The 15,496-nt window shown below is 36.3% G+C and overlaps 1 protein-coding gene across 1 annotated transcript in view; it reads left to right on the forward strand.

Annotated features, from left to right (window-relative positions):
- LOC111044738 overlaps window positions 1-15,496 on the forward strand; it is a 62,207-nt gene that overhangs the window by 14,349 nt on the left and 32,362 nt on the right. Inside the window, exon 2 of the mRNA XM_039422435.1 lies at window positions 6,494-6,702. Within this exon, the coding sequence (XP_039278369.1) occupies window positions 6,494-6,702 (209 nt within the window). The remainder of the gene's footprint in view (window positions 1-6,493; window positions 6,703-15,496) is intronic.

Raw genomic sequence — 15,496 nt, forward strand, 5'->3', positions numbered from 1 at the left:
ACTTTGCCGCACTCTACCGTCATAAAGCGTGTTAACTATTTTGTGTTGTTATGTTGAAAATTTGGAGTGCGGCAAAGTACTTTGCCGCACTCAAATCTACATTCCCGCACTGGGTGTGGGAATAAGGTATTTTGCGTACTATAATTGATGCGGGAATGAGCACTTTTTCGGGTAACTGTAGGAAAAATACATTTTAAAGCATGTTAGTGAACACAACGGTGAATAGAACTTCTCGATCGCGTTCCAGTTTGATGAAATCGATATGTTTTTATCATTAGCAGTTGATTGATGGCATCGATCGAAACCGAAAGCTACGTCCTACTCGTAGAAAAGACAGTAAACCAATCATGGGAAAGCTTCAGAGGACGGGATCGGATAAGCTATCAGGAAATATAGGGAAAATAAAAAAAAACCGCTAATAAGACATTCGTAGGAAATCCATAAATATATGGAAATATTTATTGAAATTACTAACACAACTGACACAGGTGTCAATTATTTCTTCTGAAAATTTAAAGTTTATCGTTTTGTTCTAATTTGATTTGATGTGGCTGTTTGTAGTGCTGAAATAATAATTGTAGTGAGTATTATGTATTGTGAATGTAATTGGAGTGAAAGAGAAAGAAAAACGTTTTTGATCAATTATCTTTTTTTGGAGGAATAGAAGATCTGAGCATCAAATATTGCTTGCCTGCCTATTCGTTAAATTTATTATCTAGTTTTCAACTTAGACAACTTGAGCTTGAAATAAAATTATTCCTTTTTTCTCATTCTAATTGCATGCTGTACAAGTGGATTGAAGCGTGAGATCAAATTCTCAATGAAGTTTGTAGAAAATTTCCTATTGCCCCAATTAAAGCTGGACGAGAAGCATTGTCGTGAATAGACAACGTCCAAATCTTCACGTCACGCTACTTTGAACGTGAACTTGATTTGGAGCCTGAAAAGACACTGTAGGTCGCTGTGGTGGATGAAGAGTAATAGACTGATGCGATAAAGAGAGAAAGAGTGAGTGGGAGAGAGAAACGTCATCTCTTTTACCCCTTTCTTTCCACTCTGGAACGTGAAGAGATTCACTAATACCTAATGAGATCCAGAGCTTCGTATAAAACTTTGTAATGACAAAAGTTAGTTTACCCTGCCTTAGAACAACCTATGCTCACTTCAACTTATTCTGGTGTATAACCTTCCAAAAGACAGAGTCTGCACTCGGAATTTGACATTTGCTATTTCGGAGTTGATGATGATTCATTTTCTTTGAATTCTCAGCTTTCGGCATCGTTAACTGGATGAACGTATCTTACAACGTTACACTTAAATTCGGAACTGAAACTGTTGAAACAACATCCATCAATGTTCTGCTCTGTGAGTTTTATACCGAATCAGCAAATGTACCCTGATTTATCTACTCAATCAACAAATTATAGAACTATAAATAATTGGGGAAGGAGTTATATGGTATCAAGCATCAGGATCTTCCACATCAAAATTCTGGTAGATATAATATGTTTCATAAGATATTATTATATTCAGGTGGTGCACTAATATTCAACATTTATTGTGTTAAAAGCATGGTTCTCATAATGCTGTATTAGATATATTTTCACCTCTTATTGAATTATATGAATATTATGTTCCTTGAGTCCAGAATGCTTCCTATAAATATTGGGTTCAATAATTGAACCCATTTGAAGATTCAACTGGTATCAATGATTGGGAATATGTGGATATACTATTTCACTTGATCTCCAGAGTGATGTTTTTTTCCAAAAAGTTTATACATTACTGTACATCTTAATAATATGTAGTGCTATAACAGATTGATGACGTAGAGTACTTGGACTCAGAAAAGTGAGTTCAATTATTGTTGAAGTAAAAATTAAGCAGACTATACTACTCCACCAACACAAAATTCTCTCCACCAAATTCTAGGAAACTTCATGTTTTTCCTCCTTGAAATTATCTCATTGAGCGTGTTTTCATTGTTATTACGTCGAGCTTGTGTTTTTGTTTCAATTTTCCTAAGTTGGAAACAACTAGAACTCCAAATTGAGTACTCCTAGATATGGAGCTCAATTATATGATTCGTCCAAATGAGCACTCACGGATAAATCATCTTCATTCTGTTCACTTGTCGAGAATGTTGAGCTTCAGAAGTTCGAATAGCTTGTCATGAGAATCAAGGATCTACTGTGATCTATCATTATTGGCAATATATTTACAATTCTTATAAGCCTGCTGTGCCATAAATATTCAACTTAGCTGGACTAACTCACAATACATCAACTCGAATATGATGAATGAATGAGATTCCAACTTATATGAATTGATAATCATAAATGACAAAAACTCTTCTTTGAATTTGAGTTCCAGTTCAGAAAAATAATCTTTCATTTACATTCAAACTTGAAAAAACCCTAAAGAATCGAATTTCTCTTTGGAACATTTTATTTAGAATTTTGTACAGGAAGTGAAAATGTGATGGCTTCAACTTCATACACTGATGTAATTCAAATAGGATTTTGATGAGCTCGAGAATTCCAAAATCATCCACTAGAAAAAGGGCACAGATCTTAACTAGTTTCAATCAGACCATTATGAAGATTTGACCTTTAGCAGACAGTGATTCAGTCGGTAACCATTCCTTTATTTCCACCTTCAGCTTCAATTTTCGAAGAATATCTGTTTATATCCAATACTATTAGCCTAGTTCAAGACAAAAATTATAGAAATACTTTTCACGTTCATTCTCATCCGATGTCATCATTCAGGGACATTAAAACGGATGAATAAATCAATCAAGTTGATGCCAGTTGAGACAATGTGAATCGCGGTCATATATCATGGAATTAGTGCGGCGGTATTTTGATGATGGCTGTTCACGAACGGCGAACGTATAAATAAGCTGTAAACGGCTCGACAAAAAGCGGTTACGACCCGGCAAAGAAATTGGACTCTGCGTAGACGACAGAAGAGATCAGGCAACAGACTTGAAGAGTCCTGGTCTGTTCAGCTCTCCTCTGGTATAGTTGGCCGAGAATAAAGAAAAACTTCCAAGATAATCCGGCATGTGTGTGTGTGGTCTGTCCAGGCTTATCGGAAAGCGACGCCGTAAAATGGTTTGGGGGTTACAATAGGGGGGTGGCAGTAGCATTCGCGGTGCCCCGAATCGTATCATTCCGATGAGTCATAAAGTGAGTCCGCTCTGCTTTGATAAGCCTCCGACGTTATGGCATTGTTTTGAACGGACCCCCGCTTTTATCCGTGGCAAGGGGACCCCTAGAAGAGGGTGTCCAGAGGGGAGAGACGTAAAACCTGTCAACGTCTGTGTAACTTAACGTTTAGCCGGGGGCCCTTTCTTTATTACACTTTACTAAATAGAAAATTCCGTATTTTCGCTCTCGGGGCTAGACTCCAATTCACCTCCCCATTCCTCCCACCATACCATCACCACTAGATCTCCCCACAAACTTTTTATAGCCACTGTTCATCCCAGAGATAGTCTCGCGCACTTTTGCACAAAATATTAAGGGCGCGCACTTATCTCTCGAAAAACACGTCATCTACGACTGTTTTTATGTATATTTATTGCTGAAACTACCCCTGCAAACCCCCTTCGGCTCTGAAAAATTGAATGGGACACTCATTCTATTCCCATTTAACGCTGCATAATTTTTATGCTCCGAACAACGGTTCAAATTTCTTGTTATAGCTTTCCTTCAAAGTGCCACAACACAGCTTTAAGACCATTGTGACACTAATCCAAAGACGTGCAGGAAAATTATCCTTTATTGTCATCAAGACAGATGCCTCCATGAAAATTCACTTCATCCTAGTGAAAACTTCACCATTTAAAGTGAATAATCATAACTTCCTTGAATGAGCAGGTTTTTCTACTACATTAGGTTTTACTACATAGGTTTTTCTCTCTACATTACTATTATTTGCATTCTGTTTTACTCAGCCAGCTCACTTGGTAAAGACTCTATCAACATTTTTTTTCTATATTATCATCTCATCTTATCTAATAAATCTCTAATCACGAGCACGCCCAAAATTTATATGGGCATCATTCAGCAAAAGATCTGATCAACATAGTGCCCAACATGCCCATCATAAGAATTTCAAATTCTATTGGATTTTCGATTCAATTCATGGATTCATTTCAACTGATATCTTCCAACCGTAGTTATTTAAACATTCTCAAGCCTAGAGAATTCAAGCTACTGGCTTGACAGGTTGTGAAACACGTATGTCTGCTCTCTATTCATCTCCAGCGATTAATGTATCGGTACCCGCTCCACTCACTCGAGATCGATACAACGAATACGCTTTCAATTAACATGTTGAAATGGAATTCATCAAACACGCACATTATAAAATACACATCGATTCGTTCCACCATGAAGTGTCATGTTGTACTGCGCGGAACAAGTTGTTAATTTGCATGTGATGAGATTTTGCAAGTTGGTTTTGAATCTGCAGATGACACAGCACTTCACTTAGATGATTGTAGTGAGCGTCATTTTGAATGTAGTGGCTGTTTTCTCTCCTGATTGAAGAGTGATCGTGGCGTTTTCAATTATTCGTCTGAGTCTTGAACACAGGCTACATTCCAGCTTCTTGTAATTGAAATTGATCAATTTTCATTTGAAGGAACGTTTGGAATAATGTCGCATGTCTTCGAACCAATTAATGCGCTGTAATTGAAAAGAGTTCAACATGATCGTGTGGCATTGACTTGCCTAACCTAACAAGGTTCCTATTCATTCGTGTGATATTCAATTGTTTGTGTTACTTTTACAGTGCCGGTATTCAAATTATTCATTTCACAGTATTTCTTGATCAATTCATTACAATATTAAAATTTTGATCAATTATGAATTTCTTGACGTTTGAATCTCTTGGAATTTGTATTGTGTCAGTTTTCTAAGGGATGAGTAAATATTCTACTCCTATTTCATTTAATTTTAGTATATCATGTTATTTGAACCATTCACATTCATTTATTTGAAGGCTGATAAGCTTGGAACCTGGATAATGACTAATAATTCTAGGTATGAATTTGATCAAAATCGTTGGAGCCGTTTTCGAGAAAATCGCGAAAAACCCTGTTTTTGACAACATTTTTGCTATTTTAGACGCCATCTTGAATTGCATTTGATCGAAATTGTTCGTGTCGGATCCTTATAGTGTGAGGACCTCAAGTACCAAATTTCAAGTCATTCTGTTAATCGAGAGATGAGATATCGTGTACACAGACGCACATACACTCATAAGGTGCATACAGATATACGCGCCGCGAAAATGAGCAATAATTATTCACTTTTAATCAGCTGTCTATATCTGTATTTCTATAGAAACGGTAAGATACAGATATAAAAAGCTTGGCATCAGCTGATTAAAAGTGAATTGCTCATGTTCGCGGCGCGTAAATCTGTACGCACCTATACACACACACACACACACACACACACACACACACACACACACACACACACACACACACACACACACACACACACACATACAGACCAAAAAACCACTTTTTTGGACACAGGGGACCTTGAAACGTATAGAAATTTGGAAATTGGGGTACCTTAATTTTTTTCGGAAAGAAATTTACTTCCCTTACCTATGGTAATAGGGCAAGGAAAGTAAAACAGTGGGAATGACAACCTTGCTCCGGATAATAATCCAAGAAGTGTTGCATGGTACGCTTTGTCATCGCAACCAGATGCTTGCAGTTGTAATAGTCGAATATCTTGTAAATTGTCGCTCTTTTGAGTTCCTTGGAACTTCTGACCACTTTCGACAAATGAAAAAATAATTTCAATTATTACTGAGAGACTTGCTCGCTTCCACCACCCACTTAACTCTTGGGACAGACCAGTTTCTGGATTGTCGAAATTTTAATGTTTAACATAACTCATCGACGAACATAATCATTAATTATTGAATAACAGTCGAATGAATACGATCCAGATACCAATAGAAAGGAGACATTCTCCCATTATTTTGACTAAAGATTTTCAATACTTACGACACCCTATAATTCTCAGTGAAGTTATATTCAAAAGAGATACATAATTTTGCGATATTTTCAATTTCAACGGGAAAATTAAATTTCCTCCTCATTCTTCAACCCTAAACTTTTTTTAACGCTACAGGACTATCGGGGTTGATATATTATACGTATAAAATTCTGAAATTGAATTAGAAATTTGAGGAAGTTGCAATTCTACACGATTTGGAAACTCTGAGTCAAGTCTCAACTTATTTTATACAAACTTGATCATGTTATGCAACGTCGTCATTCTCCTTAGGCCGGGCAGAATCCTTCCAGAAGTGGCTGGTTGCATTGCTTCAGGCTGTCAGCTTTCCCAATGCAGCAAAGCTCCCTATTTGACCAATACTGACTTATTCTTATAGTAGCCAATACTTAATCAGATAGATGCTTAATAATTTAAATAATCATTTTGATGTGTTGTAGGTTTGGTGGAGAGCTTGCGCGGTATGCGAATCTTGGCGTCAGAAGCTGTGCTACGCGGACAGCCTGTGTTCTTGTCCTGTGACTACGACCTCGAGGATGCTTCACTCTACTCCATCAAGTGGTATCTCAACGATCAGGAGTTCTATCGATATGTCCCGAAAGAATCGCCTCCCACGCGAGTATTCGCACTACCCGGCTTACATGTGGATGTGAGTAGTAACGAATAAGTATCGTATACTTATTTTCTCAACACTTTAATAGATCATTCTGAACATATTTTTGTAGGGTCATCGTGAAGAAGCGCTTATATAATAGGAAATTTCTCTCAAGGACTATTTCTTCAGATCAGAAGAGGCGTTGAGTAGCCTTCAGCGATACTCTATCAACCACCCTCATGGCTTGTTTGTGAGATATCGCTCCATCATCCCTTACCTTTAATTATTGGGGTTTCCAACGGAAATCTCCACAAACAACTTTATGATATAAGTGTGAATTATAAGTAATATATTACTTATATGATGAAGATCATTATCACTCAGTGAGTAAGATATTACTTCTTCTCTGGATTGAAATCTTTCCAGTGAAATAGTTCCAGTTTCTATCATTCATCAAGTTATCATTGCTTATTCCTTTATAATCTCAATTCGAAATGTATAGTCTTAATATTTGTAATTATCAGAGTGAGAAAACAATTTTTCGCACAGAAAGCAGCTTTTTTCCAGTCCCTAAGTAGATCTGAAAGACATTGTTTGCAGACGACTCTCGTCTGATGTCAGAACAGGTTTCTTTCCGGCTAAGGCCGGAAAGAGTACCCTTTCCAGCCGCTAAATTTCAAGTGTGCTAAAACAGCTGATCAGAAAACTTTTCATAATCTGAGTTTATTATTCAATTATAAACTCAACCTCCCACATAATTGAACATAACCTTTTAGGTTATTTAGACAAATCAGAATGAAAAATGAAAATACTTGGACAATTTCCTTATATTCAGATTACCTCAGATTTGCTAGACCTATGACCTTCCACTTTTGCTTTCGGAAGTGCTTATAAAACAATTATTCTCATAATATATATTGTTTATTTTCCTGTGTGGCGAAAAATAGCGTTCGCACCACGGGCAAAGATGTTTTTCCGGCTCTCAATCTTTTCTAGTCCTCGGCCTACGGCCTCGGACTTGAAAACCGATTTCGAGCCGGAAAAGTCTCATTTTCGGCTCTAGGTGCGAAATATACTATTATTGAGGAACATTTGTACCAAAATTCAACACTATTATCTATTTTCGATTCGAATTATCAAGGATCTATTATTGAAAGGCAGAAAACAATAAAGTGATTTAAATTTCTTATCATTATAATATAATCATTCTCTAGTTAGAGATCTCTTGTATTCTTACGTTTACACTATTGCTGGGCTAGCTGCTTTGGTGATTAGTTTTGCAGGGAGTAGTCTTCTTTTGTTCAGTTTACATCTCATTTTTTCTCATTCCGTAAATAATAACGGTAAGAAAGTCCACTTGAAATTCTCTTATTGAAATAATTATGTAATGAGCATATCACATAAGATTAGTCACAACGTTTTCGGAAAAATTCAATCATATATTTGTCACCTTTTTTGGCCAGTCTGGCTTGTTCTATTCACGTTAAAAATGAATTAACTCAGTTGTATAAGCCTTAACTATGATGACGTACCAAACCGAGAAAAAAATAGGCTAGGCCAAACAAGCAAGCAAACTTGATTCAATTACATAATTAATTTTATATTTCTGTCATTTACCCGGTAAGATCTTCATTATTCTACATTTCAATCATTTTTATTCATTTTATCAAAATAATCTACAGCGACTTACTTTGCGACGTCTACTATGGACATTATTTGAAGAATGAATTTGACATTATTACCTTTATACATCACATTTTGTATTGTTACAAAGATTGTATTTTCTATCCTATTTTTTGTAACTGAAGAATATATTATTCTCCCAGTGACTATGTAGAAGGATCATTTCATCAACCTTTTTCAGAATTCAACATCAACATTTATTAGAGCTCCAAGTTCTCTGAATTCACTTGAAGGAGGCCCCTCTACTCACAATCTCGTTTTTTTCCAACCAGTTGAAGTAGTTGAAAACTAGATGACAGTTATTTGCACTAATCATGGAAGCACACACAGTGTTTATAAATTCATGTAGCGTGCAATTATGCAGTCATGAAAAGACATTGCTAAGAAACAGGACGGCTTTGGCCTTTGATCGATGGAAAATGAAAAGCATTGCAACGCCCCCATCGTTAATCATTGACTTTGAAACTTTGCTATGACGGATCAAACACAGGCGTAGCTCAACGCATCTTTTGCCTCCCATCTTTCCTACAATCCACCCTCCCATCTACCTTAATTTACCCTCCCATCTACCCTCCTATCACCAGCAACTGTCACATTAGCTTTCCGAAGTTTCAATATAGAATCAGTGTTTCTGTCGTTCAGGATAGCGTTAACCCTTTTCATTCCATGCCTCATTGCCTCAATTCATCAAAATACACGTTTTTGATGCCAGATAAAAATCTATGACATCCTACACGTATGTTACCCGCAGCTTCATTTTCTGCTTGTAAGGATACTTCAAAACTACTTTCAGCATGCGTTAGAAGAGTGTATTCTCCTAATGCATGCCACTTCTATTGTATGCCACTTCTAATGCATGCCACTTCTATTGCATTCCACTTCTAATGCATGCCGGAAGTAAAGGAAAGAGTACGATGAGTGAAGTTGAAACGTGCCACCCATCTACTGCTGCCATCTACCGGCAGAATGTAGAGTTGAATGCATTTCAAACTGTCTCGTCAATCATGAATGAAAATACTTCACCCACGATCCGCTGCTAACTACCATTTGAGTTTAGATTTAGAGTTGAGTACTTTCTCAACTGTCCGCCAATCAGGAAAGAGTGGACGGAGTTTGAACGCGTGTCAGTGCGTGTTGATTGAAACTGAAACTCATATGATTGATGCTTATTTGTTCCCTCTTTATCAATGTTTACTATGCAATACTGATATTTCAGTCATGAGGCGATACTCATAAGCTTGTTGTTAGTATGGGTAAATCAAAGTATGAGCTATACGAGTGGATGAGAATGAGTGAATGATTAATACATTAATGGATGATAGAATGCTTGGATTACATAAAAATTGTATTCTGGAATTAAAATTCTTTTATGTCATTCATAACTCATAATTCACTTATAGATGTGTGTACAGACTCATGCACCACGAACACGAGCATTTTGATTTTTTTCAGCCCTCATAATATATGATATGATAATAGCAATTTTCCGTGCCTTGCTGTGAGAATGAAATAAAAAATATTTCCGTTATGATCGTTTTTGAAATTCATCGTACAAACATTGATTGTTCAATAGAACAGGATTAACAAATTAATAGTCTCGTCACTTTCAAAGAATCTTAGACGTTTGTATCCGGAAAGGTGCTCTCTCTAGATGAAAATGCCAACACGCTCAAGATATTCCTATCTCAAATAGTTTTATCGAATGTGAGATGAGAAGAAGAATGTACATGCTATAGGAGCTGAGCTAAACTTATAGTTGGGACATATCCCGAGCTTTACCTCAATTATACTTAGTTATCCGGAAATCATTATCACTGAGTGAGTGAGTAAGGATTTTCATAAGTACATAAGCGTATAGATGTATCATGGCTGCGTACTCACATAGAGAAAGTGGTGATAGCAATGCAACAGGCACTGGAATAACTTTGGTTTTTGATTAGTTGCGTTCCTAACACTTCAATTTGAACAACACATTCACCACCTAACGAAAAATATATGCAACTGTGTATTTCAAAAGAGCAATCAAGTGAGTGATGCTTCATAGTTGCACCAAAATACTTTCTTCATATATTCGACATAATGGAATGTTTCTTGAATCATGCTATGTTTTTCAATCACATTGCCAAAAATTGTCTATGAAAATGTTCTATCTATTCTCAAATAAATATTTCAATATGACGAACAGAGTCCACCTCAATCTATATTCTGTATGATCAATATGTGGGTGAGAAAGTCCAAATTCCAATAGTCGCGCAAAGTACAGTTGGTACTTGTTCATTTGAATTTAATGATCTGAATAAATGGAGAAAAAGATTACGATCTTCTAAGTTCGACGTAAATATTATTCCCCTCGATTATCTCTATTGAATGATACTTCCTCAAGACTTGCACTACGGAAGATGCATTCTTTCAATTACTTGTTATGAAGAATAATCACTAACTCATTCTCCTTCTGAATGAGGAATGCATTAAGAGATCTTCCTTGTGAGATAATATTCACTCATGAATAACATTGAAAAAGTGTGATTTCTGTTTTCTGCGTTGAACTTTGACAAACTTCAATCGACGATGCAGTGCGGCGGAACATCGAAAAGTAATTGCACCGAAATTCGGGTGGAGCAAGGAATATTCAAAGGGAATTGATAATGACAAAGCATTATTTATCGTTTTGATTTCACGTGCCATTTAACGCATTAGATATGGAGAAGATTTGTGTGTGTATCAGAGGCTGGAGCCATCCAGTTTATTTGTGTGCTCTGTATTTAGTTTGCTGGTGGCTGGAGAGAAGAGTGTGAGAGTGAGTGAGAGATGGTAAAGGGAAGAGGTGTTGGAAGAAAAAGAGAGAGAATGTTGGTGACGAAGAGAGAGTGAGAGAAAGAGTGATTGAGAGAGAGTGAGAGAGACTGAGAGAGTAAAAGAGTGAGAAAATGAGAAATTGAATGAGAGAGAGTGAGAGAGTGAGTGAGTGCTGTTTATAGTCTGATTGGGGCTGTTGTGTTATGCTGGACGTCGTGTGCACACTTGTTTATTGCCTCCGAAAATCCGTGTCTCGCTATGAGCCCTACCCGTGACCCACTCCCCAAAACAAACCCTTAACGACCCATCAAATTCTGGAACCGTTCCGAAAAAACACTCCACTTTTGATAATCCTACTCCCGAGAATTTATTGATGTATACAGCATCGATTTCGAGCGTAGATAAAAAATACACAAAGCTCTGCTGAATCCTAAATGCTGTTCCGTTTGTAATGTGATATTCTGTTTGTCCATTCCGATAATAATCGCAATAATTCTCCGAATGCTAATACCCGCGGTGTCAAGACAATCACAAATGGGGTTCATTGATAACAATGATAGTAGGTGAATACTCCGATGAATAACTTTCATAATTGGAAAGTTTGATAGAAGTTCCAATATTTTTATGAATGTCTCAAAGTATTCGATCAAGACTACATCATACATTCCACTCCCTTAGGCAGATCACTAGAACTGGAAATGTATAGAACATGGAAACTTCAATTCGAAATCTCAAGTGAGAGAATATCTCCTGTTTTTTAATTTTCCAGATTGAAAATATTCAATTTATCAACGAACACTATAAGATACATTCACATTACAGGTACTGCAGACAGAAGGTAATCATCGATTTTCAAGTATACAGGGTGTCCCACCAAGGTAGTAACAGCCGTTAAATATAGATTCTTCACAACATTTTTGACAAAAAATGCTCAGTAAACGTTTCTACTATCGACCTCAGTTTTCGAGATATATCGATTTTTCGATATTTTCAGAATATGCCTACTTCCGGTTATTAAATACTCAATAACTCGAGAAATACTGGCCGAATTTCAATTTCAAGGGTATTGTTGGAAAGAGAAAAACATTTCAAGCAAGATAAATGTAATTTTATCTGTTGTTAGATATTTTGTAGTTTTTATTAGGGCTTAAACTTAAAATAATGCTATTCTTCAAATTCAAAGTCAAATTTCAAACCAATTTTTCTCCGGGTAATTATATTGTTTTCAATATCTCAGAAACTTCTCCATCTCATAAGCTTTTGAATGAGTATTAATTGGAAAAGGTAAGTTGCATGATAAAGTGTTCAAAACTGCTAATATTTGGAATGAACACCTTCAAAATGAAGAAATTCACAAACAGCATGCATCAAGTGGTGATCCTAAAGGGGTGGATCACCTGATTTATCTCTGACAATATTCACAAGTTTCAATCAACATTTTAACATTCTACAATGATATGAATTTTTCAATAACTTTCATTATTTTCTGTACCTGAATGAAATAACAATAAGTGTATGTCTCAGCCTATTGTCAGTATGGTATTCAGTGTGCTTTCCAGTTAATTGACATGATATGTATCAACCTTGTCTAGTAGAGAAGTGTTCGCGTTCATTATCATGAAATTCATCTTGATTGAGTACTTGAGCATGTTATTGGTGTATGGAGAGTGTGGATGCAATTCAAGAGAGGCAGAGAGAGTATACAGTTGACGTTTTCCTGACCGAAAACACCCATCTCATGACACGTTTTTGAGGTAGTCAAGATAGTAAGGGTCTAGGATCAGTTTCAAGGTACGAGAGGCCCATCTTAATTTCTGAAGCTTTTGAGAATCTTATTCTAAAGTATTTTGAGCAGAATCCTCGATCCAGTATTCGGTGGGCAGCTGTGATGTTGGATGTTTCAAAAATAGTTAAAAGAATATCGAAAAGAAGAGTAACTTTCGACAATTTTATGATACCCAATTCAAGAATTGAATGAACATGATACTGTTTCAAGGATGCAGTTTTTCCGTTGGATCTTAGCATAAGATTGTGTTTCAAACATTTTATTGACAGATCACGGATAAAAGTACGTTCACAAGAACTGGTGCTGTAAATTTCCACAATACACATACATGGACCTTCTATTTTCCCTGCAAGAATAAATGGTGAAGTTTATATGGACTTTCTGGTCAATGAGCTGCACAAATCCATGGAAGACATGCCTCTCAATTTGAGGCAGAGTATGTGGCTCCAATTGGATGGCTGCCTCCCTCATTCCCTCATCATGCCAGAAACGTCCTTGGGTGGCTTTGATAAAAATAATTATGCTGGGCGGTGGATTGGCCCAGGTGGACCCGTAAGTTGGCCACCACGCCGCTCATCTGATCTTACTTCGATAGACTTCTACTTCTGGGGGGTTGTGAAGAGTAAAGTTCACAGAGAACCTGTAGAGACCAGGAAGGAACTGAATCTCAGAATTCGATTGACGTTTTAAGTAATGAAGACACGGCCCAACGGAATGAGACAGGCAACTTGAAGCTTCATGAAACGCAGCAGAAATTGCATAAACAGAAATGCAACAGGCTATTTTGAATTCCTGTATAAGCAGTGAGCATGATATGTAACTTGATTACCATCTGAATGATTGCCATCAGTTTTTTAATTCTCTCATTCATCTATTTTGAATTATTATTCTATGAATAAATAATGGATCTTGTAAAATTGTATGATTAATATTCCATATAGAATTTAGGCTATGTACTACAGAAAATAATGCAATAATTGGGTTATTTCACTCTTTTAGGATCACCACTTGATGCACTCTGTTAGTGAATTTTCTCATTTTGAAGGTGTTCATTCCAGATATTAGCAGTTTTGAACACTTTATCATGCAACTTACCTTTTCCAATTAATACTCATTCAAAAGCTTATGGAATGGAAAAGTTTTTAAAATATTGAAACCAATATAATTACCCAGAGAAAAATCGAGAAAAGTCGGTTTGAAATTTGATTTTTAATTTGAAGAATAGCATTATATCAAGTTTAAGCCCTAATAAAAAACTACAAACTATCTAACAACAGATAAAATTACATTATTCTTGTTTGAAATGTTTTTCTCTTTCCAACAATACCCTTAAAATTGAAATTCGGCCAGCAGTTTTCGAGTTATTGAGTATTTAGTTAGCGGAAGTAGGCATATTCTGAAAATATTGAAAAATCTATCTATATGTATCTCGAAAACTAAGGTAATTATAAACTTATTGATGTATATGTATCTCGAAAACTAAGGTCGATAGTAGAAAAGTTTACTGAGCATTTTTTGTCAGGAATGTCGAGTAGAATCTATGGTCAACGGCTGTTACAACCTTGGTTGGAGACTCTGTATAACTGAGATATTCTGCAGAATTCGAGAACCTTCCAATATGGTTTATCACCAAAGTTATCAAGATTATTCTGTTCAATCTTGGAAAACTTAGAGATTATAATTTTAGAAAACTGAGTTCCATGTATGCCTAGTTTATGTATACCTTCATCCTTAATTATTACTGGTTGAGAATTTCCCTCTAACTCAGTTTGATAAATTAATTCTCGTGGACGAATGCTCTTGTAGGGTTATGTTTGTAAAATACAAAGTGTATGTGGATAGTATTGTACTTTCAAGTGAAAGTCTCTCACCTGGGCTTTTTATATGCATGATTTCGTTCTTCAACGTTTCCAAATCCAAGTTATCAAAAGAATTATTTTCGAACATAATTATCATTGGGTGGGTTGGAAATTCAATAACGATGATCGGATCTGTTGCACAAAACTTGCCAAAACTTGGATTGTGAGTTTGAGCGCAGAGCAGAGCAGAGGACGGAGGTTTCACCACGGAAATACCTTTGAGACGAGCTGAGTTATAAAATATGAAACAGAATCCACTCCACATAAAGTTTTATAATTCAATTCCAACTTGTAGACTCACTTCTCTGCCCTATAAAGAATGAAAATATATTGAAACGGAGATCACCTAACTCTCTAGTCTGAGTTGGCGAATAAAGAGAGAGGAAGAAAAAGAGAGAAGAACATCGCACCGCAAACCCAGTTTCTCCATTTTTCAGAACCGCAAACAGTATAGGGTTTCTCCTACGGAACTTTGCATTCAGTTTGAAGTTGAACAAAGCAAAACTAAATGCTTGGCAGCTTGAAATGTAATCTCTTTAAAGTTACATCTTGTTCGGCAGCTTAAATGCTATCATGAATTGAAATCAGAGTGTGGCCTGTGACACCTGTGGAATAATATCGACTTGCTTGAATCTGTTTTTTTGAACAAATCTTTTGGATATATTAATACGAGTTTTCCATAGGACGAAAGCTGATCTGAGTTTAAGGTGGATTGCGAAACACC

This window comes from Nilaparvata lugens, chromosome 2, assembly GCF_014356525.2.
Source record: "Nilaparvata lugens isolate BPH chromosome 2, ASM1435652v1, whole genome shotgun sequence".
NCBI classification, from domain to species: domain Eukaryota; kingdom Metazoa; phylum Arthropoda; class Insecta; order Hemiptera; family Delphacidae; genus Nilaparvata; species Nilaparvata lugens.